Source organism: Alligator sinensis, unplaced genomic scaffold (genome assembly GCF_000455745.1).
Source record: "Alligator sinensis unplaced genomic scaffold, ASM45574v1 scaffold1499_1, whole genome shotgun sequence".
Classification (NCBI taxonomy): Eukaryota; Metazoa; Chordata; order Crocodylia; family Alligatoridae; genus Alligator; species Alligator sinensis.
The window spans coordinates 5,584-31,763 of NW_005842494.1; the positions used below are offsets into that span (position 1 = coordinate 5,584).

A 26,180-nucleotide genomic window follows, 5' to 3' on the forward strand; every position below is an offset into this window, starting at 1 on the left:
CAGCCGAGAGATGAGGGCAGAGAGAAGGACAGCGGCTCCGGGCCCCGCGCCTGCAGCTCGGGCAGGCGGGAGATCGAGGCAGAGAGAGAAGGAGAACAAAGGCCTCGCTTTCTGGAGGGCTGGGGCAGGCGGGGCGGCGCTGCTCGGGCGGACACACGGTGCGCGGACATCGACTCAGCGCCGGGGAGAGCGCCGGGGCCGGGATCCAAGGCTCGTGTTCTCATTGGCCAACATAAGGCGTGAGGCGATTGGGTGGAATGGCCTCTTGGGCGGAGTCACGGCCACTCCGCCCTTCTTCGCTCTGATTGGCCTGTGCAAAGGGAGGCGGGACTAGGGGGCCCGGCCTCCTAGTTCGCATTCTGATTGGCTGACGGTACGGTGGGTGTGTGCGGAATTCTGCGCATCGATTGGTCCGACTCCGATCCTCAGCGGCTCCGCTCAGGAGCCCACGTCGCGCTGCTGGGCCGGTCCCGCGGGCGGACCCGGGGCGCTGCGGCACGTGCTGTGGCGACCACGGCGGGTCGTGCGGGAGACTGGGTAGGTACCGCCGTGCGCGGGGCCCGTGGGACTCTCCCCTGCGGCGGGTGCTGCAGCGCGAAGCTACAGGTGCTGGGTGGGACCAGCCTGCCCAGCACAGCCTTCTTGCACACCCCTAGTAAGCAATGCCACAGACTCACTGAGAGCAGAGTGAGCCAGGGCTTGAACCTACCACTGTTGCAATTTAGGGTAACACCCTTACCACCAGACTACTGGGGAAGGCCAAAAACTACTCCGGCCCTGGGCCCCTTGTCATGCAACGCCCAGGCCCCTCCATTGAAAAAGGAAGGCAACTCCCCACAAAAGGGGAACAGGCCAGGACCTGAACCCTGGACCTCAGGGAGAAGCCCTGCACTGTGCACCACAGGACCCAGCCATTTAAAACCCTCACTTCCGGGCCCCTTGACTCTTCCCCTGCGAACACGCACTGGACCCACTACAAGGGATTAACACAGTGATCTCGGTCTCTGTCCATGGCGATACTGATGTAGGTGTTCAACTCTCACCCTTGCACAGCTCCGCACACGAGTGTGTGTCGTTAGTGCGGGTATCACACGTGTCACGGGGCATCCGCACCCAGCATGCAGGAAACCCGGCTCAGTGCTGCCCTCGTGTGGTGCGCTGCCAGCACTGCAGCCACGAGGAGCAGCGCCGCGCAGGGGGGGCGAACCGGCTGCTCGGTGCTGCCCTCCTGTGGCCGCATCGCGGCATTGCCGCAGCCCGTAATTGCGGGGAAGGAGCCCTGCTCAGAGCCGCCCTCCTGTGGCCGCGCCGGGCATTGCGGCGGGGAGACCCCCTCTTTTTGGGACGCTGGCATGTTCTTTCTAGCACTTGGTAGCTCGCAATCAGCGTTACTGCTCAACTTCTCGGGACAGGCACTGTGTTCCCTACCCAAGTCCCTGGAGACGAGTGCCCTGCCCTTGGCCAGCCGTTTTTCTGCGCCCCCGCCCCCGGCCTGCAGCCTGTAAGCAGGGTCCAGGTCCCCTTGATTCTCAGGGTCGGGTCTTGTTCCACTTGGTGAGGTTGGCCGGAGACGATGCCCACAGACTACAGGGAAGGTTGCAGGCTTCTGGAGGACATTAAGTGTGCTGGGACCCCGAGGCTTAGCGACCTTTCTGTAACTCAGGTCCAGGTCTCTGCTCCTCTCTTCTGCTGCTCCTGGCACTATGAGATGCCCCCTGCACCCTGTCAACAGGGCTGCACCCCCACCCCCTCTGGCCTTGGGGGATGAGGCCTTCTTTAGCCCTTTGGGCTCTGTGGCTTCCGTGGCGGGAGGCTGAAGTCGTGGCCCTTCTGTCCATGGGGCAGCTTTGACCCCTGATGGAGACCGCTTGGTGCACCTGTCAGCTGGCATTCAGGACTTTGCAGGTTGTCTCTGGGCTTCACGCCCCACCAGCCAGCTGTGTGCAGGGAGCACCGCCCTGTCAGCAGGGTTTCTGGTGTTTGTGGTCACCATTCATGGTGCCGCCCTAGCAGTTCTGTCCAGAGTCCTGGTCCATCGCACTCTGCTTCCAGCTGGCCCGGATATCAACAGGCGAGCCCACAGACATCTACCCTCCCCCATTTCCATTGACGGAGGACAGATTCAAGTAAGAGAGGGAGCCAAGTTGTGACCCAGAGACACATCCTCCAAGGTGGTCAGTCAAATGCAGCATCTGTCTCTGTTTATTATAGGCCCTGGTAGGAGAAGCAGGAAAGATGATACTCAAGCGGGAGTCAGCTGACCAGGAGGGAAGAAAACCATGCCAGCCCAGGAAAGGTAAGGGAGTTTCGATGTGGTGACTGACTTAAAAACATTTATTTTATTTTATTTTTTCGGTTCAATCACCAAGCCATAGACCTTGTATTCGGTGGGCCCCAGAAAGTTGGGTTCCTGACACTTTCTTCTAAGCAGGATTTGTCTTAGCTTCTGATGGTGTCATACACGGATAGGTTTTAGGTGGAGTACTCAGGATCCTGTAAACGAGAGTTATGTCGTCTCCCACTTCCTTTTCCAAGGCAGGGAGCTCTTTAGTACAGTGGGCATTTTGAGCTTGCTGCCTCTCGGGTCCAAGTGTGTTCCTTCTGCAAGTGGGCAGCTGTTCCTTCCCCTGCTCGCTGCTGCTATCTGGGGTTTCATTACATCCCCCAATGCAGTGTGGGCACTTGGAACCTTTTTCGGGTCCTTTGAGAGCTCTGACTTCTCTGTCAGGAAAGCCTTAGTTTTTGCCTGTTGTCCTCCAGGTGTGGGGCTGCTTGCTTCCTTGAAATGCGCCACCTGAGCAACCGCTGTTCGGTTGGCTTTCTGGCATGCTGCCTCCTACCACGTGACAAGGACAGTGGATTTGAACGTGCGCCTCTGGCTTCCTCAGCATTCCCTGTGTCCAGGCATCTGTCCTTCATCCTGCATCTATGCCTGGTTCTCCACGTCTGGACCCCTGGGCTGCCCTGTAACAAGGGTGTGAGTCCCGTGCATCATGTTGGACAGCAAGGTTGTGCACGGCAGTGGACCTCCCTGTAAGCAGGGTACAGGTCTCAATGTACCTTTGGGGACAGCTCTGTCCTTTGGCTGGCTGTGGGCCCTCCCCGTAAGCAGGGGTCTGGGCCTGTCCCTTTTGCCCCCTGTGGGCAGTCTGGCTGCCCCTCCTCCCACAGGGGGCAAAAGTCCCTTTTGCCCCCTGTGGGCAGTCTGGCTGGTCAGACGGGCTGTGCCCTGTAAGGAGGGTGCCAGTCTCAGCCGTGTTGCCCCCTGGGAGCGGAGGAGGATTTTCCCGTGGACAGCTAGAGGTGAAGCAGTTTGCTAAGAAAGGGGGCATGTGTGAGTGAGACAGAGTGATCCCTCCCTGGGAAATGGTACTGTAGGTTTTTCTGCAAAGGATTTTCTATGGAAGGGCTGAAAGGAGAAGAGAGCGTTCTGGTGCACTGTATTAGGGACAGGGGCAGAGGAAATCAATCTGAATCGCAGGATCAATTCCTAAAGCTCTGCAGAGAAAACACTGGTCAGTCATTGCTGCTCTGAGCTGCGCTGACTTACCAGGGAGAATCTGCATCTCAGTGAGGCAAAGGAAAGTGCTTGCAGTGCAGCATTTCTCGGCTCACGGCCAAGTGCAAACAGCACAATTACCAAACTCCTGTGGGCAGGGAGCTCCCCAGAACTGTTTCTTGCAGGGTTCAGCTCTCTGCCAGTCCATCTGACACTCAGCAGGGCTCACGCTCATGTTGGCTTTATGTAGTATCCCCCACCACCACCCCCACCTTAAACTTTTCCTCTGTTTACAATCCTCCCTTTTACAAACTGGATTAGAAAAGCTACATGTGTTTTACATCAGGGAACCAGGCAGAGAAAGGGCTGTCCCACTTCTTCCTGTCCCCAAACTAGTTTCCATATCTTTGCACATGACTGCACTGTCTGCATGTCTCTGAAGTGACCACCTTGTTGCCATGACTTCAAAACTGCAGGTTATGAGACCAAAAGTGAGGGTGCTTTTTAAAGCAAGAGAGAAGGGGGAAGACCAACAAAAAGGGAAGAGAATGCAAATAAAATGGAGACAAAAAACGGAAAGCTTGGATGCAGGGGTAGAATGAAAGGTTCTTGGACAAATGTAGCTATGTTTTTGTGGAGGAGGAAAGAATAAGCTAATGGGAATAGGGAACTCGATACTGAGATAACTACATGTACGTAGGGTTTTGTACCGCTGATGATTTCTGTGAGACATCTCACCTTCTAACTGAGCGAGGCCAATACCAAACCTGAAGTTAAATGGAAAGAATCCTTCTTGAACCAAAATGAGTTTCCAGGCAGGTGTACCTGCACGTGTGCAACATTATCTGTGCAAACATGCAGCCTTGTCAGACGTGTGCATCTCCAGGAAGACAGGCCGGTAGAACGGCGCTCATTCACAGTGTGGCGTGAGCAGAGCCCCACGATTATGGGGAGAGGTGGGGAACAAAAGAGTGCTCACGCACCTGTAAGGTTAGTCATTTTTAATTCAATAATTAGTTCATGTTACCACATTTTCCTTAGTGGGAGGGATCAGTCAGGGCTGGCTGTGGCAGCTGTAGGGGATTCAGTCTTTTGTGCTATGAAATTTTGCTATTGGCCACAATCTTTGGAGCCCAGCAGTGTCTGTCTGTTGAGGACTCTTTGGGAAGCAGAGACTATCTGTGCAATAATAATAAACATTTATCGCTGGCTGGGAAAGGGTTGAAAATGTTGGGAAAAATTTTTCTTGTCTCTGGTGTGGGGTAAAAAAAAACATTTGCATTTTGAAAGTCTCTCCAGCTCCAATTGTATATGCGAGGAGGCTACAAACGGGGGGGAAAGAAACCAGAGACTGGTTCTTCCTAGCATTGCTCTTGGCTGGAGACAGCTCGCATGGCCCCGTCATGTAAATACCGCCCGGTATCTGGCCGTGCTCCAGAACTGAAGGGGTCAGACCGGGAGGTTAAAGACATTTTTGGGCTGGCATTCGAGACTTTTCCAGTGCTCCTAGGTCCCTGCATTGCCAGCCAAGCACTCTGTACTGGTGCTTCTGCTTTCTGAATACTACAGACTAAAAAGCAATGAGCTTTTCTGCATTTCTGCCTCTTTCCGTTCCCTGGTTGGACTGATTTTTTTCAGGCATGATAACCTCTGACTTTGTGGGTGTTAGGCCTCAAAAGGCAAGGGGCCCGACTTTCAGGCGTGCCAGTCTCATGTCTTGAGCAGAAGTTAGCACATTTCTAGGGTAGAAATTATGTGACTGTGCCTGGGACAGGATACAGCTTTTCTGGATTTTCAGCCAGGACTGCGTAGATAAGAGAACGCACCCATCTGAAGGCATTGCAACCTCCAGTCAAAATGCATGTGGCCTACTAGCCCCATGCAAAATCAAGGCCTCCAGGGAGTGTCTCTCACCTGAAACATCCAAGCAGAGAGGGGTTTGTTTTATTTTTCAAACCAACAGTCAGATTTCAGCCCTCTGGGGCTGTCTTAATTAGGGTATCTCATTGCTGCCATGAATTTCCAAGCTACGTGCTGCAAAGCTCTTATCCACCGGTAGAGGGGGACAAAGGAGAAACTAAGCTCCTGTCCCCTGTGACGGGCTATGCAAAGGGCTCTTCTCACACAGCTGACTGATACAGCCCCCCAAAGCAGGGACACAGGCACCTTCTAAAGACAGTACTCCCTGGGTCTCTTAATCCTTAATCAGCTCAGCTGCAGGGGCCAGAGTGCAGACAAAGGAGGGGTTAGGGTGGGGAATGCAGTCCCAGAGCACCAAATTCAGAAACCGTAGTCCAAAACCTGAGCTTTTCCAGCCTAGCATTCATTACTCCTCCTCCAAGGACTGGGATGGATGCTCACCGTCAAGTGCCATAGGATCCCGGCATCATAATATTTGGGGTCCTATCTTTGCTTCCCCTAAATGAGGGACCTGTGCTGGGGAGCTGCACAGCTTGCCTGGCCTTGGCCAAGAGTATGCGAGAGGGTAGGAACAGGGAAAACACCCGAAGGCTGCTACAGATTACTTTTTCTCTAGGTTCTCCAGGTTGTACTCCCTACGGATGAGATAATCCAGGAGGTCTGCAGCCCAGTCCCGGAGCAGGAGGGAGAACTTGATAGTTGCATATTTGTAGTAGACTTCCCGCTGGCGGAGGGCTCCCCCCTTGATGATTTCCAGCGCACACTCCTCCTTTGGTGCAGGGGGGATAAGCACCACATCTGCAGCAGCCTTCATGGCACTGTCTAAGGTGGGAAAAGAAAGGGCACTTTGGTTAGATGTGCAATGGTCTGCATAAGTGAGCTCTACTCAGCCTCCAGAGCCTGCAATTGTTCTCAAAGTACTCAATAAGGAATGAGCCCCTGTGGATTTGTGTGTGCAACTCCTCTTCTGATGCGTTACACAACACCATGATGATGCTGTTGGTGCAGGTGGTTTTACTGTACTTGGAAGGAGAGATCCCCTTCTTCCTGACCTTGAATGACTTTGTGTAGTTGAGGGTGGAGACCTGTCCCTTGCACTGCAGGCATACACCCTTGTGAGAGTCCACTATAGCCTCCCAAAGAGAAGATCTTGGCTACACATTTTATGGCAATGGGCTCTTGGACTTTCCCTCTAGCTTGCTCCTATGTCCTTTCACTGGGAGCAGGCGTGACTAGGGAGCATCTGAACCCCAAGGCTTCTGGGTGGAAGAGCCCGCCTGAAAATGTGAATACCTGCTCCTGTGCCCCGTGACTATTAGTTTATGCCATTACGAGAGTATATAAAGTGAGAGCTTCTGCACTGTGACCGGTTATATCCTCATTAGCTTCAGTGCTGATTTACCCCACCTGAGAATCTGGCCTATAGATTTACACTGACTGCTATTCAGAGCAATGTGTAGCCTAGCCATTGCTCTATTATTGTTTAGATGTGTCTGACTCCTTGCAGGTACTGAGAAAGATGTGTGTATTGACGCTGGGGTTTGGTGCAGGAGATGGTACTGTCCTACTAGGTCAACCCAGGCAGGGCAATGCACGTTTTCAGGATGGTGTGAGAGGGATGTTTCTGGGGACAGCCCATATGCAAGTCAATTGGCAAGAAAATGGCAAGTGAACTTTGAGGCTGAGACGTGTCAAGCGATGCATGCAGGAAAGAATAACTCGAGATGCACATACATGATGCTGAGCTCTATGTTAGCCTTTGCTACTCATGTACTACTACTGCCTTGCATTCACGCATGTGCTTGGGCCAGAAGACCGTAGAAGTCCCTTCCATGAACCCTAAAATTTTCTGAGCAAAGAGATTTCCAAATGTTTGTGCATAGTTCTCCAAAACCAGCGTTGTTTGGTGGCAGTTATCGAGGCAAATAGGATGCTAGCAGTGATTAAAAAGGGCATGTTATGATAGAAAAGGAAAATATTATTGTGCCCACGCCTTGAATACCATGTGTGTTTCCCCCACATCTCCCTTCCCTATCTGCAGAAGGATCTAGTAGAACTAGAAATGGTCCAGGAAAGGTCAAGAGCCTGGAGAGTTCACTAGCACAGTGCTAGAACTAGGGGACATCAATGAAGTTATTAGATGGCAGGATTAAAAGGAGTGAAAGGAAGTTCTTTTTCACAGAACATGTCATTAACCCGTGGTACTCACTGCTTCAGGAAGTTTTGGAAGTTGCTAATTTGACTAGGTTCAAACGGGATTGGGAAAATTCACAGAAGGTGGGTTTGTTAGTGGGTATGCAGCATTATAGTGAGGAGTGCAATAAGGAGTGAGCCCTTATCCTGAAGATTAGGACGTGCTAGGCTTCTGAACACCAGAAGCAGTAGGGAGAGGGGCAGGGGATCGATCAGTCTGGATAAATAAACTTCTCCTTAGCACCCACTCTTGGCCACAGTGACAAACAGGATGTTGAGGCACAGGGCGCTATGTTCTGATCGGTATGGAGCCCCTTTTCTTCTTGTGGGGTATGCAGCAGCAGCCAGGGAGATCCATGAAGGAAGGAGAGAACTGCCTGGCAGGGTGAGGTAAAAAGCTCAGCATCTGACCGTGCCTCTTTCCTCATCAGCAAGGTCCAAGTAGCATCCATCTTACCAGTATTGATGAAGCCAAGGATGCAGAGCGTGATGGAAATGTTGGTGTTCTGAAGAGCGAATTCCTGCCTCAAGGAGCTGAAAAAGCCATCCAGGGCAAACTTAGTCGCGGAGTACGGAACGGTGAAGGGAAACCCGACTTTACCTAGGACAAAAGGTTAAGTTTCATTTGTAGCACTGCATAAAAAGTTTGCTTTCACTGGGGGAAAAAACACTGTGAAAAGTAAAACCTGTGTTGGTGTTTCTAGGCCAGCCCAGAAATACAAAGGACCCTCAGAGAGCTGCGTACTGAATCTCATTAGTTTCCAACCCTTCTAAAGATCCTTCTAAGTCAGGCAAACATCCTGCTGATGCATGTAGCAAGTACAGCATAGGAAGCAGCAGTGTAAGCCTCCACCTTCTGCACCCCTGACAGTTGTAATCAAGTATGCCCAAGGAGGGATGATGAACAGAGCAGTTGTCTCTCTGTGGCCCCTTCAGTCCCCAGAGATTACAATAGGGGCCCTGTCATTGGGATAATTCACATGCACTAGAGAACTACCAGCTAGGGGTCAGCTTGGTAATGAATTTGATCCACCAACACAAAGCAAACACCTGTGGGCAGCCAAAGAGGAATCCACATCCTTCCCTTTTGCAGCTGGACTGCAATTCTGGTGCTGGGAGAACTGCAGCCTCGCCCTTATGCTTGAGTGTGGAGGTGCTGACTGTCCATGAATTGGAGGCAAGCTCCCTAGAAAACCAAATGGGGACTGAATCGAGCAAGGCGGTTATCTCCCATCAACCCCCTGGGTGTACTGGGTTTTCCACACTGTGGAAAATATGCCTGTACAATCTTAGCCCCGGATCATAGTTGACCTGCCATGGAGGAAACCACCACGATGCTGCCCCCACTCTCCTTGAGCATCGGCAGGGCAGAGACGGTCATGGCCACATAGCTGAGAAAGTTAGTCTCAAGGAGCTTCCGCACGTGCCCAACATCCCCGTCAAAGTAGTGAAAGTACGAGCTGCCGATGTGATTGAGGATCAACATGTCCAGGCCTCCTGCAAAGCAAGGGGTTGCTTTAGAGGGGTGGAGTGAAATGAGGATGGAGCTGCAGCCCAACCCTGTTTTGTTTGCTATATATGCTTTCTTATAATGGCCGTGAATCCTGCGGTTATCCGTCTCTCGAAACAGAGCGTGCATAGACTGAATGTTTTAAAAGCACAAGTCTGCTGCTAGCAGACTTGTAATTCAGTGCAGTGGCCTTTCCTCTCTGAAGCTGGGTCCAAGCCCTGAGCCCGCTCACCAGTGTGAGTGCAGTTGTCACTCATGTCATCCCAGGTCCAGTCCTCAGCGTACTACAAAAGCACAGATGCAATGGTCCTGCTGTGCTCATTCAGGGCACAGAAGGGGAGGAGTACAGCAGGGCTGCCCGGGGGCTCACAACTGGCACAGCATAGGCCCAGCTGAGATGCACATGCTTGCAGAGCCTTGGGCAGTGATGTGTGATGTGAACAGCAGGGTTGCTGCTGGCCAGAGCTGAGTGACAGGCTGGGATTGCTATAGTGAGAGGTGCTGGGATTCAGAGGCAGAGCATGAGGGGGATGTAGGATGATAACCAGGAGCACACATCAGATCAAGGCTGCATGGCAGAGCTGTGGGGCTTGAACCCCCACATTAGCAGGGGAAGGACTGGAACAGCAGGGGATACTGGTCCTCAGAGCAGAGTTGCATTGGCAGAGCCGTGCACTGCCTGCCCACACTAGCTCTCGTGTGCGTTCCTGAGTGGCCTATCCAAGCAGCACTCAATAACAGTAAAACCCCACCCAAAAAACCTTAAGAGTGAGAAGAGTTAAAGAAATCCCTCCCTTCTCCCCTATCCTCTCCTAGTTGACATGCATATAAGATAGACCATGACATGATTAAGGAGTGGCAGGGCCTCTCCACATTGCCCCATGGCAAGGGACTGCTGGTGGTTTCCAGGCAGCGAGCTGTTAACATACCCAGTAACTCTTCCGCCTCCTTCACCACATGCTCAGCAAAGGCCGTGTCCTCCATGCTGCCACTCACATGCTGCGCGGATGCTGCGCCCAGCTCTAGACACCGTGCAACAACCTGAAACGTGATCGGAACATTGTGGGAACCTGTTTCCCGCTGCCAACCCTCCGAGAGCCTGGTGTCACGTCCCTGGGGGTCTTTGAGGGTTATTCTGTGGCTTGGGGGATACAGTGACTGCATCGTGCATCCTTCAAGCAGCACAAAAGGAACATCTGGGAGCAGGACTGGAGCAAGTGTGTGCAAACAAGAGTGCATCTATTGATGTGCAGCCATAAGCATGCACATCTGTGAGCGTGTATGTGCATGTTATGCGATTCTCCCGCAGCAAGTCTGAGTGTGTGCATACCTATGTACCTGTGACACGAAACTAACCTTGGCATGTAAGTGTGTGCAGTGTCATAGGCATGCATATGTGAGTGCTCGGCTTGCCAATTACTTTCTGTAGCTTGGCCTCTGTCCGTGCCGTGATCAGAAGATGAGATCCCATCTGTGCCAGGTGGTAGGCCATTTGCTCTCCAATTCCGCTGCTTGCTCCAGTGACGATCACTCGCTTCCCTTTCAGCATCTCTGGAGAGGAAGGCATGAGGAGGAGGACATGCCAGGACACCAAAGGCATATTTTCTCTAGTGCCCTACAGCAGTCATGAAATCAAGATGGGGAACAAGCCAATCCAGCCTGCTAACTGAGCAAGCCTGCTCAGAGGCAGCCGAGAGCCCCAGTTCCCCCTGCAACAAGCAATCTCTTTTTTCCTTCTCCAAGAAAAACTTCTGGAGAGAGTAGTTAACTTTGTTAAGGGAGTGCAGCAAGATTAAAAAAAACTCTGGCAGTGCCTTATTAAAGTATCTCATCACATCTCCAGACATGAAAATAGGCCACGGGCTTTTTTTTTTCTTCTTTCTTTTCCCAAAGTAATGAACCATTCCAGCCATCTGGCAAACATACATTCTTCCAACTTCACAAATAAAGAAAAAGTTTGTAAAATCTATTTTTAAATTACTTTTTTTGTTAGCTCTTTTTGCAAAGGAAAAGGCATTTGATTCTGAGGATTAAAAGTCCTGGCTGTAAACTTAAAAATTACCATTCCTGGGTATTCCCTTGCTTGATGTACTGTGGCAGCTCTGCTGAAGCAGACGATTATCAGCACTGTTACAAATACCAGGACATGCTTTGTTCCCAGCTCCGTACCGATCCCGTGCAAAAGGCTTGGCGCAGCTTGCTATGTCTTATTTGAAAACACATTTGCTTTTTAATAACTTACCAGGTTTGAAATCCTCCCTCGCTGAATAAAACCAGAAGGCCAGGACCAATCCCGCAAAGGGAATGAGAATCTTTTGCAACCGACCCATCCCACTGTAAGATCAGGAAATAAAACATGAAAGAGACGGGAGAAAAACGGTCTGCAAAGCTGCTCCAGACAGAAGCAGCAGTGCCTATCCTTTAAAATGTGTCAGTGAAGCGAAAGCAACTCCCAAACCTTTGGAAAATCGCAACGGCCGGAGCTGCTGGGTGAAGCGGAAGCTTTCATTTGCTCCGCTCTGGAGCTGATCAATCTCGGCCTAAGTGACCGTGTTGTTTTGGACTCTGCCTGGCTCTTTTTCATATTTCCTGCCCCTACGTCAAAATAAGGAATTTTGCACAACACCCTGGAAGAGGTGTGTCCTTGCTGAGAAGCATCAAGTTTCACTTTAGAGAACATTAGGGACTGGCTCCTGCAGGTGTGGTAGCCCTGGGTTTTATTGTGATGTGTTTGCTTAGCCATTGAGCCGCCCCGCTTCTTGAATGCAAAGCAGAGAGAAAGGAAAACGCCATTCTAGCCTGGAGGTGTTTCCAAGTTTACAGGGGTTTGGACACGGGGAAAGCCACTGAAGCCCTGGGGTACAGTGTTCCTGCTGGGAGCTCTTCGCTTCACACGCTGCAAAGCTTTGAAGTGACAGGTGTTTGCCTTTGTGGATGCTGAGCTGTGGAAGCCACCTACCCCACAGAGCCCAGGAGATTTTTTGGGGGGAAATTTTTTTGTATTCTAGGTCAAATGAGCCAAACCGGTTCCGAATCCTCTTGATTGAGCAAAACGCGATCATTCAAACACTGTATGTGGTGCTACAGCCGGCAGGTATCCTCCACCCCACCCTTCTCAGCTTGGGGCTTCAGATACTCCTATATCAATTGACGAGCATGCTACATGCTGGTCCAAACCCGGAGGCCTTGGGTTTTGGATGCCCCTGAGTCTCACTTGCCCTTAGCCAACGGCCACAGGAGCAAGCTAAAGAAGAGTCCCCCTTTTCTATAAAGTCAGCATGTAGCCAAGATCCTCCCACTGGAAGGTGGCCACTGGGAAGCTAATTACAAGACTCTCATGGGATGTCCTGTCCACAGTGCATTGGACAGGGGTGCACCCTCCACCACACTGTGCCATTCAGTCTGGGCAACCGACCAGTGCAACAATTACACTTGATCTTAGATGCTTTCTTGATTTGGCTCGCTGTCCAAGTGGAGACTGGGCGATCAGTAGAGGACCAAACTGCCCTCCTTGATGCCATCACCCTAGCTTTGGGTGAATGCTCCTTAGCAAGGGCCAGGATTGAGCAACTTGACTGACTGCTATGTGGGCTGTACCTGTTCTGCAGAGAAATAAAGACCTTTGCCGTCCAGATCTGCTGCTGGCATCTTTCACTAGCATTATATCCATTGTCAAGTTAAAGGGAGAAGTCCAAGAGAGCAGCAGAGCAATATTCAGAGTCCCCATGTGCGCAGGCTGCAGCCAAGTTGATCACAGAGCTCTTGCAACCCGGGGGCTATACTCTGTTCCTGGTTGACTTGTGCAACCCATGCCCCCTCATTTTGGCATCTTCTCTGAAATGATACGCCTTCTAAATGCTGGTTAGAGACATTCAGGCTGTTCCCTCCTTAACAGAGCAGAAATAACCAGCCAAAGAATAATGTGCAGCCCAGTCCTCTGGAGGAACCCTACAGTAATGAACCCCAGTGAGGTTTTGGGTGCAGCTTTGAAATTAAAGAGGGTACGGGTTAATAATATACTTGGCAGGTCTGTGTGCTGCCAGGGTGCTATTGCTCTTGCCATGTGGATATTCCCTTTCTGTTTCCACTTGAATGATGCTCTTCGGTAAGGAGGCTGCGTACCTTTTGGTAAGGAGGACACGTCACCCTGTTTTGGGGAAACAGCTGTTTCCCAATCTCCTTCCTCTTTGTTTTAACACAGAAGTCATGGCTTTGGCCACATAATGGTTTCAGTTGAATAAATGAAATAATTAACCCTCAGTCACAACCAGCACCTGTGCACAGGTGTGTGGGAAAAGCAAGGCCCTGTCTCATGAAGTCTTAGCAAGGCAGGGAGGCACCTTGTTGGCTGATTTGTTCAGCAAGGCATAATCTTTCATAAGCAATAGCCTGCTTTGTCAGACGCTAATTTACCATCTCTGTGACAGGAGCAGCTAAAGGCGAGGGCCAGGCAAAACACTGATGTGTCAGTTCTGAGGCTGAACTGAAATATGGAAATCTTCTGCAGGCTACCCAAAGCATCTAGCCTCTCTCAAAAGCAAATGCCCCATGTCATCATCAGGTTTTTAAACCCTTTTAAAAAATGGAAGTCAGCTAAATTTATGGTTGAAAATTCTTTTTTTTTAATGTTGAAAAAATGATTTTTGGGGAAAAAACGGGGGTTTTAAATGTTAAAATGAGATGCTTGACTTCTAAAAACTCTTTTCAGTTGACATTATTCATTACATCTAAAACCAGTTTCCTAATGGTTTCACTTGACCACCAGAAAGTAATTGTTTGGCAGGTAATTTATTCCCACGACACACTTCGCCTTACTGTATTTCCCAAATGGCATCAATTTTCCACTGTACCTTATACAGCACAAGTGTGTAGGGAGAAATAGTTCCTCTCCAAGCAGGCTTATAGAGAAGTGAGAGAAGACAGACAAATGGTGGGGTGGAAAACTGAGGCACGGGAAAGAGATGACTTGCTTAAGGGGTCACGGCAAGTCAGTGGCAGAGCAGCAAGGGAGCTTGGGTCCTCTGTTTTCCGGTCCAGTGATGGGAGCCACTCCACCACCCTGGTTTTCCTTTGGGCCAGAGATTTTTTACAGTGAAAGCAATGTAAAAGGTGGCACTACTAGAGAGAGCATGCTTGATAGTGCCACTTCACTTGGGCAATAGCCAGCCATGTCTAGGTCCCTGTTTCGAGGCCACAGATCCAGCTGTCCCACTGCAAAGCTGGACTTTGCTGCTGCTGCCACCATCGCTTTTTTGCATGCTCTCCCAGCACCAACAGGGTTTTGTTTGAGTTTTGGTGGGGAAGACATTTAATGGTAGCAGTTGCTGTGGAAACCTGTGTGCCCCCAGTGACTTAGATTTTCAGTAAGGGCGTGAGATCTAGAAATGGGAAAGGCCCTGTTAGCTCCCACCCTTATCCAGCAATATAGGTTTGTCCCTAACCGGATGTTTTCCTGCTGCTTTGTCCCGTCTAATTACACTCCCAAATGCTGCATCTTCAGTCATTTCCCTGCAAAGCTCCTCCATGGTCTGGATCTTGCTCAGGATTTTTTTCTTCCTGCTATTTCATCCAAACATCCTGTGTCTCTTTTTTTAAAATTTTCCTCCCATTATTCTTAGTGTCGCCAAACTTCCCCCTTCCCAGCTGCACTCCTCTGTCCACAGCATGGCATGCCTTCCTGAAGCACAGGGAGGACTGGCAGCTGCTCTGTGTTTTGTTCAGCCAGGCAGGGTTTGGTCCTTGCTGTTTGTTCCTGTGTGACCTCCTCCAAATCCCACTGCAAAGCCGTTTGTGTTGCTTTTTCAGCCCTGTCCAGCCTGTCTGGTATAATGGTGTCACGCAAGGCAGGTTCCTGCTTGGAGAACATAACTTAGCAGGTGCCCCGCCCGCCCCCCCAGGTCACCAGGGACACATTAAATAATTTTGCTCTTAACTTTATGCATCCCTTCCCTATCTGAGTGCCTGCCACATAATGCCAATAGCCGATGCTGGCTCTCCTCTGCAATCTTGTCTGGGGCAAAGTTGCCATTTTAGTGGTGTTTGGTTGTTTCCTTTGTCTCCAAGTAGTGTTGGGGAGGCTGGTCCTTCTTGTGGTGGCATAGGCTTTCTTTCACCATTCCCTGAAGCTGGTCAGACCCTGGGTCAAGCACTCATCGTGTTTCTAACCTATCTTCCCCTAGGTCCTTTAGTGCTTGTGCTCTGTACTCTCAAGGGTTCGCAAGCTTTCCCTTGACAGTGAACATAATAGGCACCTCTCGGATGCATGGGACAGCCATGCCTGCCTTGCTAAGGAGGCATGGGGATGGGGAGAGTGAGAATTAATTAGTTAAGCAAGGCTTATTATTTCCCATTTTGCGAAATGGGAAGTGATGCAGAAAGAGAAAGGAAGCGATTTGCTCAAGAATAAGCAAGCCAGCTATGCCAAGGGGTTAGGACTGAAGCACTTAGACCTGTGCCCAGCAGAAACCTCTCCAGATCCCACCATGATTTATTTTGGGCCATTTGGTCTGCTTTTGTCTCCTGTGCTGTGCGGGCATTACCAGACCTCTGGGCAAGGCACCAGTCACCCAGCACAGGAACACTGATGGGAAAGACGGGCCTGGGCTTTGGAAGTAGTTATATATTTTTTCTATGTAAATATTTTTTCTACATACAATGCCTTTTCAACAAAACAGTTACTTTACATGGGTGTACATACATGCTTGCACACATGCATGTAAACCTGTTTGCTTAGGAAATGTTCCTGGCAAATTCTCGATTATTTTTCTCTGCAAACAATTTAACAGCTTGTTCTCGGGGAAGAAGAATGAATTTCTCAGAGGCCACGGTTGCTGCCAGTTCCCTACAGCCACCTTTCCTCTCTGCCAAGGAGCAGGATTTTGCTTTCACATGTTTGGAGACCAAGCTGCTGCAGGGAGATCAACCACCCAAAAGGAGAGCGGTGTTTATGAGCAAAGCCAGCGTGGCTGCCATCACTGTTGTGAGAGCACGTTCCAGTTGCTTGAGCGCAAGGCCTGCCGGGTAAGGAGCAGCTCTGATAAACAGCCCTCCTATTTCCAGCACTAGCACGTGTCCCAAATTGGACCCCTGCTATTCTGTCACCTGTAACAGCTTCCAAATTAATCCAGAGGCATGCACAATGTTTGGCCAAGGACCAGCCATTAATGGGTAAGGTATTTAGGAAAACAAGTGAGGAATGCCCTTGGAATGAGTCTCTTGGCAGCCTGGAGAATACACGATCCAGTTTAGGTCACTTTAGACTGGGCTGTGTGTTCACACCAGGTGAGAAATACACTGCTGTGCAGAGTCTGCATCACTTAGGTCTCATTTATATCCTGCTTGAAGGGCGTGAGCAATGCCTGGGCATTGCGCTGGCCACTTTTCCCTCATCAGGACCCTCAGCTTGTCAGAGAAATGACTTGCTGCTTATTCAGAGGGGCATTGTTCATCGTCCTTGCAGTTGCTCAGTGGAGTTGCAAGTCTGAGCTGCTTCAGCTTCTTCCCCCGCAAGCCACCACTGGCCTGAGTGCCCTAGGCAAACAGTGGAGGGAATGGGGTTCGGGGCAGGTTTGTGCATGCATGGTGAAACCAGTGCGTTCCAGCAGCCTGCAGGAGTGAAGTCTCCTTCCCTTTCCTCAGAGCAGAGCTGTTTCTGTTGCAGCATTCACAAGTAGTTTGTGTCACCAGCAAAACTTTCTGTGTTTAGTCCGGGCGGCTCCTCTCTGGCTTTGGGAATGGGATATGGATATTGCATTGCCTGGTCGTTGTGGCTTGCAATCCAGTCTGGGCTGGTAGTCACCCAGTACAATGGCATGGGGACCTTGTTCTTGTAGAGTGCTGTACCTTGGGGGGGTGGGGGGCAGGATCTCAAAGCGCCTTATAATACAGCTGTCTATCACTGCCCCATCTAATGTATGGGGAAATTGTTAGTTTTCTGTTGTCTCATGCTGGACTAGACTTTAGCAGCAGTACTTTCCCCCGGCCCCATCTCAACAATTTCTATGTAAACTGAGCTCCTGACAAACAACACATTTCACACAAGCACACATTTGTTTTCAAAGACAAGGTTCATGGCAAACTCCAGATGACTTTTCTCTGTAAACAATTCAACAGCTTGTTTTCAGGGCCGTGGAAGTGAATTTCTCAGAGGCCACAGTTGCTGTCAGTCCTCTGAACTTCACAGCCATCTTCCGCCTCTGCCAAGGAGCGAGACTTTGCTTTCACATGTTTGGAGACCAAGCCACTGCAGCAAGATCAGCTCTCCAAATGGAGAGTGTTGTTCATGAGCAGCTGACGTGGCTGCTGCCACCGTTGCGAGCACACATCCTCAGTTGAAAGCAAGGCCTGCTCAATGAGAAGGAGCCACTGTGATAACCTATTTCTAGTGCCTGCACATGTCCCAAGCTGGACCCCGGCTATTTTGTCACCTGTAACAGCGTCCAAATTACACTGTTGGCCAGGCTCATGAGTGCCTGCAAACAGCCGGCAAATGGGTAAAGTATGCAGGAAAACAAGTGAGGAGTGCCCTTGAAATGCATCTCTTGGCAGCCTTGAGCATACACAGCTAGCTCTAAGGTGGGCTAAGCTGCATCGTGTGTTCGCACTGTCCACTCTGCATTGCTTAAGTCTGATTTGAAACCTTGCTTGGAGGGCATGAGCGATGCCTCGGCATTGTGCTGGTCACTTTACAAAGAGGCTGTTTTTCCCTTATTGGCACCTGCAGCCTGTCAGAGAAATGACTTGCTGTGAATTCAGAGGTTCATTGTTCATCATCCTTGCAGATGCTCAGTGGAGCTGCAAGTCTGAGCTGCTTCAGCTTCTCTCCCCCCACACCAGCCACCCCTGGCCTGAGTGCCCCAGGCAAACAGTGGAGGGGAGAGGGTTCGGGGCAGGTTTGTGCATGCATGGTGAAACCAGTGCGTTCCAGCAGCCTGGCAGGAGCAAAGTGCCCTTACCTGAGAGCAAGAGCTCTTTCTGTTGCAGCATTTTCAAGTCATTCATGTCACCAGGAAAACTTTCTATGCTTAGTCCAGGGGGCTCCTCCCTGACTTTGGGAATGGGATATGGACGTTGCATTACCTGGTCATTGTGGCTTGCAATCCAGTTTGGCCAGTAGTCACCCACGATAAGAGCAAGGGGACCTTGTTCTTGTAGAGTGCTGTACTTCACGGGGTCTCAGACTGCTTTATGTACCACTGCCCCCATCTTTCCTATAGGGGAGTTGTTTCCATTATGGGTGGTGGGTCTCAGTGCAGTTCGTATAGGCCAGAGAAGCTAATCACTGCGGCACTATTTAGCGCAAGCTGTTAGTCGGGGTCTGGACTGATGGGGCATGGTACTGAACTACAAAGACAAGCATCAGGGGTGTTGGGTGTAGCCCTATTGATCTAAGGACACAGGCAGACAAGGTTCTTTGGGTAAATATGATATCTTTTATTAGACCAACTAAAATAGTTGGAAAAATTATTTGTAAGCTTTCGGGTACAAACATCCTTCTTCAGACAGAAGGAGCATCAGGGTGTTTGTCACCAAAAGCTTGCAAAGAAGAATTGTTCCAGGCTGTTTTAGCTGGTCTAATAAAAGATGTCAGATTGACCCAAAGGACCTTGTCTGCCAAAGACAAGTGTCTGCTTTTCAGCATTTGTACAGCTTCATTCTAACTTCTGGGATATGGCGTGCTGAAAGTGCTGAGCCCTGTAGACACTGACGCTGGAACAGCTGCACCTGTACTGAAAACTGAGTTCTGCACTTACTGGGATAAATCCTGCCCCATAGGTGTTGTCTCAAGATCCAGCTGTAGAGTGAGTGTTGGCAGCGGCCCTACAGAAACGGTCAGCGGCCCAAGCCCCTTACCGCACTTGTCCCATGAGTGAACTCAGATCCCTGTGCAGTCCTATTTACGTACAGGACTGAAAGAAACATGATGTCTTTATCTTTTGGAAGCTTGTCAAGCTTTCTCAGGTATGTGTGTGCTTGAAACCAGAGTGAACTCAGCCCCCAGGGTCACAGCATATCTTTGGAGGTAGATTGGAAAATTCTGATCTGCAGTAGGGGCAAGTTAGGCATTGAGGAAAACAGGTTGACAGATAGCATTCTTTAGGAGGGACTCAGGGGCATGCCTGAGAAAATCTGCTGCGCTTCTGCAGGGCTTCAGTTCAGCAATCACTGTGAAGTACAAGAACCTCATTCTCTGGGGTATCTTGGCATGAAGTCACTGGGACTCGAGCAGTTCAACTGGGCACCATTATTTAGGTGGCAGACTTCTACAGTGACAGCAAAGAGGACGTCGAGACAGCTGGATTGGAAGACAGTGACGAGGACAGCAGCAGTGGGTCCTCCAGCAGAAGTGACACTGAATGAACTAGTTTCAGACCCCGTACTTGGGAACCAGACTAAGAGACAAAGGTTTGAGGGAGAAATGCCTTGCGGACAGGTGCGCGGGAGCGCCGTTCCGTTTGAGAGTATATTGTAATGAGTGCGTGGGGTTTCCTCTGTCGGGTTAAGGAGGTAATGAACAGTGACTAGAAGGGATAAATAAATAAATAAATAAATATATAAAACCTTTATATATATTTTAGCAACCCCCCCCCCAAAAAAACAAACAAACAAACAAAAAAACCCAAATAACAAACCCAAAACAAAACAAAACACAAACTTCTAGCCTTCTGAAAGCCAGTCAGGTACTCCAAGGACAAGCCACAGGAGGGGTGCGCAGCTCACTGGGCACTATCCCAAGACGATTGGAGTGGAGCACTAAGCTGCATCCACTTTACCACAGTAACAAGGCTCATGCCAGTATTCAGCCTCATTGATCTCACATGGCAAATCACAGCCCAGTTAAGAGGACAGGTGTGAGAACAATTCTTGGCATAGTGAGGGCATAAAAAAACGAAGCATGGGAAGTCTCTATGGTGAGTACAGTGTAGCTTGCAGGGTATACGTCCTCCAAAGTGTCAAGAAGAGTACGCCAAAAACAAGCATCACTGGAGATTGTACATTGCTAGCACAAGGGGACTGGATTGTAGTATTCATGGCATGGGATCGGTGATATTCACTTCTGCTGGGTGACCTGACACCACTTACCTCTTTGAAAGACTATCTTGGGGACCCTGACTGACTGCAGCTGTCTTCTGAGTCTTGGCTGTTGGCTGAATTCCCAAAACCCTCAAAGAAAAAAAAATCCTTGCTTGTGTCTCTGGATATGTTTATCTCTGAAGTACTAAATTTAGCCTGGAGGATTTGAAGTATGTAGCTCTTGGCCTGCAAATAGCAAGCCAGGAACTTCTAAAAGCCAGCAGACTGTGCCCTTGAGGTGGACTGGCAGGTCAGAGAAGGTTGGGGCATTTCAGCAGTCACCAGGTCCATCACAATACCAAGGCCCAAGCAAAGGTCCTGAATGCCCTGGCATCATCACTTTTAATTGAGCTGTCTCTAATCCTAAAGTTCAACAATTCTGCCTGTTCCACAAAACCATGTTGCTTTAAGTTCATAAACCTTGAAATCGGATAACTCTAAAGAGGGAGGGGGCAGAAGGCAGAGGTGCCCTCTTATTTATCACAGACGATGTGAATTGTCCATTTGAACCTGATGAAGAAAAGTTGTTTCAGGTTGCTGAGAGTAGCTTAGTTCAGAGCCTCAATGATGTTTAGTTGCCACAATGGGGAAGAAAAGTTTCTTTTCACTTACTAAATTTGCCTGTTATCCCCCAGCAGGTGAACCAATTGTGTATAATGTGAATGAGGTCTCTTAATACATGGTTGAGAGAGTTTTTTCTCCTTTATTCAAGAATTCTTGGCTCCAAACATGTCTTCATTGATAAAATTACTTCAAACCTCCGATCTCTACTCAATGGCAGGTAGGACAGGGTGGCACCTTAGAAATACAACAGTCATTTAGCAAGGCCAGGCTGATGAAGTATTGGTGAATTTGAATTACTCTTGATGTGAGAGAGAGAGGAGACTCCTACAGACAAGAGATCCTATGTTTTGTTCTCAAACCCCTTATAAAAGTGTCTTGCTGATAACCCTAAATAGACATGTAAGTCCTTGATTTATCTATGCAACAAACACACCATAGAAAGCAACTAACTAGCCTTGCTCTCACAATCTGCTGTGATAGAGATTGAGTCAAATTTGCACTTGATCAAAGTAGTTAGAATACTGTTGTCATCAATGTCCCTTTATTTTGTAGAATGCACTGGAGATTTTCCAAGAAGACCAGAAAAGTGTTAAAAATTTCCAAGCAGGTGCCAACCCCCCCCCCCCCCCCTTTAAAATTCAATAACAAGTTAAGGTAAGGTTTAACAAGCACCAAAGTAATTTAGAAATCTTACCCTGATTGACTTTTGACTTAAGTTCCTAAATCACTAGATGCTGCTGAATATGTTACACTCTGGGTACTTAAATCTTTTTAGGGTCCTTTTGTACCCTTGGTCTATAATTTCAAGAGCACTTTTCAGTAAACTACAAAAAATCAGTAAAATAGTATAATTTGATAGTTTTTATTTTATAAAAAAGACTGAAAAGCAGTTATTTTTGTTCTATTATTACATCACTACTTAGGTTTCTGAAGAGAAGATACTTGTGCTTAATATTTAAAACAATGATAAATAGCTTTGTAGCACTAAGAAATAGGTTTTTCTTAGGTAAATTATCTGAAATTAAATGAAAAAATATTATTTCTATTGCACGTTAAGACTACTGATACAGCGCCTATACAGCATTTAACATGTTCAGAGCTTTGCACATCTGCTAAATAATGAGCCCCGAGATTCATACCATTAGCATTTTATCTCATCCCACCCCTTGAGCTATGTTACAAACATGAATATGGTAGAATGATATTAAGCAAGTCGCTGACTGATTGGAATATACTGAACAAGAGTATTTTTTACCATTAGGTCCTAGCTGAAGACTGTTCTTCTGCCGGGTAAAAATGTAAATATGCTTTGGCAGTCTTTCATATAAGTTTTGCGCTATCCTTTTTTTTTCTTTTTTTCTTACTCCCCATCTCCATACTGCACACTAAAGGCGTGGAACAAAAGCAAATCAGTCGTGCTGACAGAATGATCAGAGAAGACAATGGACATGATCTTGTTAAACTAAAAACCACTTTGTTCTCAGTGATGCCATTTGTAGCAGCTTGTTAGAAGTGGGGAACTGGAACATGCATCTCCCCATAATGTTTTCATTAAGCATGGGCACAGGACGGTGGTTTGAGTTCACATGGGAATGGAGGGCTGATTTTTCTCTTGACAAGATGAACTGGGAGGACTAAAAAGTGCATCTTTAATCTGTGCCACTACTGGCTGGAATTTTAAGCTTTCATTTTGAGAGAGAAAGACCAATTTTGATCCCCTTTGCTCCCACAGGCATGGCAGTGCTGAGGGAGCCCTGTCCTAGAGCAGGGCTCTACTGCATTAGCGTGTTTTTTTATAAGCCCACATAAAATTGACTTCAGTGGAGAAAGGCATTGTACAGCGTGAGTAAAGGGGATCTGAATACGGCCCAAAATTACACTTTCCACTGCAGCAAATCTGGCAAAATAAGGACCTGCGAATGCTGCAAAGCCAATATTGTTCTGGATATGGCATAATTCAGGGGGATGGCTCAAAGTAGTGTTTCCTTCTGGCTAAATGGGCCTTTATTTTGCACATGCAGCTTTTGTTGAAGTCAGTGAGGCATTGGACCTTTTTGCTTTTGCCAAGACAACTTAAATACAAGAGAAATGTTCAACTGGAACCTAAAACACAGTGTTTCTCAAATACCATTTTTACATTGAAATCCATCCCAGCATGTGTGTGCATGTTCAGTTTTTTTCCAAGCGGGAGGAGTGTGGTCTCATGCATTTAATACAATGCCTAAAGATTTTCCAGGCGCAGGGGCATTCTCCCCATATGTGCTTTTTGACAGCTTATAATAGCTTTAAAGATGAAAGAGGGAAGTTTAGGAAGGCTTTCACTTTTAAATTAAAACCAGCATTTGGAAATCCAGGCGTGACTGTTCTGGTAACTGCAGAATATTTCTTCTAATTTCATTAAGGGCATTCCCCTTTTGATTTTCTTTTTCTCCACTCTCTGTTGCATTTAGATAATAGCATTTTTGCTTTTTGTTAGGCGCTGGCACACTGCTTGTGTATTTGGCTGTTGGTACGCAGAGCACGTAGCAAGCAGGGCTTAGAGTGGAAATTGTGAGGTCTTCTCCCCTTGGAGAGGCTTCAAATGCCTTTGCAGCTCCAGTTCCTAGCAAGAAGCCAACACTTAACCAGGCTGTGCAATATCCCACATTATTGCTGCCTGTGTGTTTGCTATGTGGGTATTTATGTTTAAAAAGTAGTGGCAACACTGCCAAGGCAGTAGCTTGTGAGTGAAAGCATGCAGTGAAGATAGGCTGCTGCCCTAAAGAGCAAGCAGGTGAACAATTGTAGGGAATCATAAACACTAGCCCATCCCAAAGGGCAGAGCTCTGGGTTAACACTTGGGATTCAGGGATCTATGTCTGGATTTGTGACTGGCCTGCTAGGTGCCCCCCAGCCACTTCACTTCATTGCCCTGCACCTGTTTCTCAAGCTAGAAGGTAAAGATCATAGTGTAAAGCAGGCTGAGATCTCTTGATGAGGTGTGCTAGTCAGCTATTAAATATCCTTGATAGTTTTGCCACAAGCCCACTGAGGCAGGATTTCCCCCAAGCATTTTGTTGTTAGCCTTGCAGCACCCATAGCGTGTTAAAATCCAGACCGACCCGGACCCAACTCCCTCCTGTTTCTGGAGACATATCTATGCAGCAGATCTCTGTCAGGCTGGCACAGAACACACTTTTGCCAAATCCCAAATGCTCTTTTTTTCCAACTTTTTAAGTTGGGCTAATAAAAGATCTCAGATTCACCCAAAGAACCGTGAACACTCTTCGAAAGATTTGTGTTACCCCAGATACAGGGATGTGACAGCTGGTCACTGCATTCATTCCCTTGCAGAAGGAGGGGAAAGTGGGGGGAAAGCCCTCTAACTAGATATTTAACCCCCACCCCCCAAAACAAAGCAAGAGGGACGGGAAATGGGGGAATCTCATAGCACCAGCGTTAGCCATCTCCTGGCTGCCAAGTTGTATTCCCTGCAGGAGGCAGCACCAGAGCACTCTTGCAAAGGCCAGAGCACAACAGGTGTTGGCAGGCAGTTCTTTAAAGAGACTGGACCAGAGAGGCATTGTAGCATAGAAAATATTTATTTAAAATGCAAAAACTTGTGGAAAACGTTATCAGTATGAAAAATAAAGACCCCAGGCTATGCATCTCGCATCGGCTCCTACCCCCACAAAAGGGGACATTGGCATTTTTGGGTTTCCCACCCCACCCTTATCACTGCTGCACAGCAGCAAATAAAACAGCATTTGTCCCTCTCAAGTCCCTGGCTTGTTCAGTCCCTTGGCATAGTCCATCTCCAGGCTGGTGGCCGCTCTTAGGAGGCATGCTGCCTGTTCACCAAGCTCCTGGGCTGGGCGCCCGGCTCTTTGCTCTTTTCCAGCACCAAGTCGCCCTGCGCCTGGGGGGCTGTCTGCTCTTGAGGGTTTCTCTCCTTCTCCTCCTCCTCCTCCTCCTCCAGCCCGTCTTGGGAGACGAAAGGGCTGCAGACGGTCTCCACCAGGCCGATGACCGCGCCGAAGAAGGCCAGCATGCTGCCCAGCATGTACAGCCTCACCATCTTCCTGCTGGGCTTCTGGCTCAGCATCTCTCTGGCGAAGGGGATCAGCTCCTGCATGGTCTCCATGGCTGGGGCAGCGCTCCTGGAAGGGCAAACAACCTGCAAGGGGAAAGAAAGCAGCAGGCTGTGAGTCCAGGGGTCTCTGCCTCCTGCTCCCCCGGGGGCTGGGCACGGGTCCCGGGCTCCCGGCTCGGCTTACCGCTGGCTCTGGGCTGTGTGTCTGCACCCGGCTGTCCGCTCCTAGCTGCTGCCTCCCCTCCCGGCGCCGCTCCGCTTTATAATAGCGCCCGCCGCAGCCGCTCCGCCCCCGGGGCGACCCTGGCAGTGGCAATCCCGCACTGCCCTTGCAGGGGCCGTGCCAAGACCCGCCCGGCCCAAGCCCTGCATCTCTCCCCCCTTGCATGGGCTCTGTCCCTGCAGCAGACAGCCCAGGAGCCAAGCGGCTGCAGTTGGTTCCTGATGCCCAGCTCCCCAGTTTCCTTCTTTCTTTCTTTCATCTTTTCTTTTCCATCCCTTGGTTTCTTCCCCCCGCCCCCAGCTCCCCAGTTTCTTCCCCCGCCCCAACTTTCCCCAGGTAAAGGTTAGGAGCGGACGTGCCATAGCGTTCGGGTTTCATCAGACGTGGGCACGAAAGGAAGAAGGAGCCATCCTAAGGAAAGGGGCATCGTCGCTATTGAGTACGGGAGTGCGGGGCACTTCCTAGACCTACAGACATTCAAAAAGACCGAGGTGGAATCGATTTAAGTGACGCGGTTTTCTGTAAGTGGTGTCGTTTGGATAGGCAGGCAAGGCTCTTTGCGTAAATGTGATTTCTTTTATTAGACCAACTGAGTAGTTGGGAAAAAAGTTCTTAGCGAGCTTTTGGGTGCAGTCACCCTTCAACAGGCATAGGGAGCCTCTGTAGTTTGGATAGGTAGCGAACAGAGCGCGCATTCCCCTTTGGTGCGGGGAGTAACTCTTAGACTGGGTTCCACCATAGTCTGTGTTTTCTGCTATGGGTATCAATTGGTTTCTGATCACTTATACCAGCAGATGTGTCATGTCAGTACCTGGACTAAATGCTGGAGGCTGCAAGTGGAGAGGGATGGGGAGAAGCCCCGCTCAGACCCAGTTTGCTGTCTCGCAGCACCTGCTCTTCTGCCGTCCTGTGACACAGGAGACTGGGCAACACGGACCTAGGGTCTGACCCAGTCAAGGGCAGTTCCTGTGGTCTGAACTTCAGCCTCATCAAGGTATAAAAAGGATCAGTGCCCAGGAAAGAGATTCCTTGCCACTCCTCGCCACGGGTGGAAGCCGTCAGTCCTCAAGCAAAAGGTTAAACAGAGACCGTTTTTCGCTGTCTGTTGGTTTTTTATATGTTCATA

General features: G+C 49.3%; 3 protein-coding genes across 4 annotated transcripts in view; 1 reads left to right on the forward strand and 2 right to left on the reverse strand.

The window, feature by feature from the left end:
* Positions 1-4,493: 4,493 nt before the first annotated feature.
* Positions 4,494-11,704, reverse strand: HSD11B1 (hydroxysteroid 11-beta dehydrogenase 1). 2 transcript variants are annotated; one of them, XM_006031306.3, is made up of 7 exons: positions 11,581-11,704; positions 11,365-11,456; positions 10,543-10,673; positions 10,052-10,163; positions 8,924-9,109; positions 8,070-8,213; positions 4,494-6,241 (listed from the first exon to the last, which is right to left on the reverse strand). In XM_006031306.3, the coding sequence occupies exons 2-7, from the start codon at positions 11,450-11,452 to the stop codon at positions 6,021-6,023; spliced, it is 882 nt and encodes a 293-aa protein (XP_006031368.1). In that variant the 5' UTR covers positions 11,453-11,456; positions 11,581-11,704; the 3' UTR covers positions 4,494-6,020. The 2 variants fall into 2 exon arrangements, with proteins under 2 accessions (XP_006031368.1, XP_025068741.1); XM_025212956.1 differs by having other exon boundaries at positions 10,543-10,737; positions 11,365-11,697.
* Positions 8,114-26,180, forward strand: part of LAMB3 (laminin subunit beta 3) — a 75,039-nt gene continuing 56,972 nt past the window's right edge. Inside the window, exon 1 of the mRNA XM_025212955.1 lies at positions 8,114-8,225. The gene's annotated coding sequence lies outside the window, so the exon portion shown is untranslated. The remainder of the gene's footprint in view (positions 8,226-26,180) is intronic.
* Positions 24,325-25,134, reverse strand: G0S2 (G0/G1 switch 2). The gene is made up of 2 exons (XM_006031307.3): positions 25,016-25,134; positions 24,325-24,915 (listed from the first exon to the last, which is right to left on the reverse strand). The coding sequence occupies exon 2, from the start codon at positions 24,880-24,882 to the stop codon at positions 24,574-24,576; it is 309 nt and encodes a 102-aa protein (XP_006031369.1). The 5' UTR covers positions 24,883-24,915; positions 25,016-25,134; the 3' UTR covers positions 24,325-24,573.

What these genes read in the sequence shown, in the direction of transcription:
- HSD11B1 (XM_006031306.3), bottom strand. Translation starts at nt 11,452, where the DNA reads ATGGGTCGGTTGCAAAAGATTCTCATTCCCTTTGCGGGATTGGTCCTG. An exon ending in GAGGGAGGATTTCAAACCTG is followed by an intron (nt 10,674 to 11,364) that starts GTAAGTTATTAA and finishes CTTCCTCTCCAG; the next exon opens with AGATGCTGAAAGGGAAGCGA. An exon ending in CCTTGGCTTCATCAATACTG is followed by an intron (nt 6,242 to 8,069) that starts GTAAGATGGATG and finishes TTCCCACCTTAG; the next exon opens with ACAGTGCCATGAAGGCTGCT.
- G0S2 (XM_006031307.3), bottom strand. Translation starts at nt 24,882, where the DNA reads ATGGAGACCATGCAGGAGCTGATCCCCTTCGCCAGAGAGATGCTGAGC.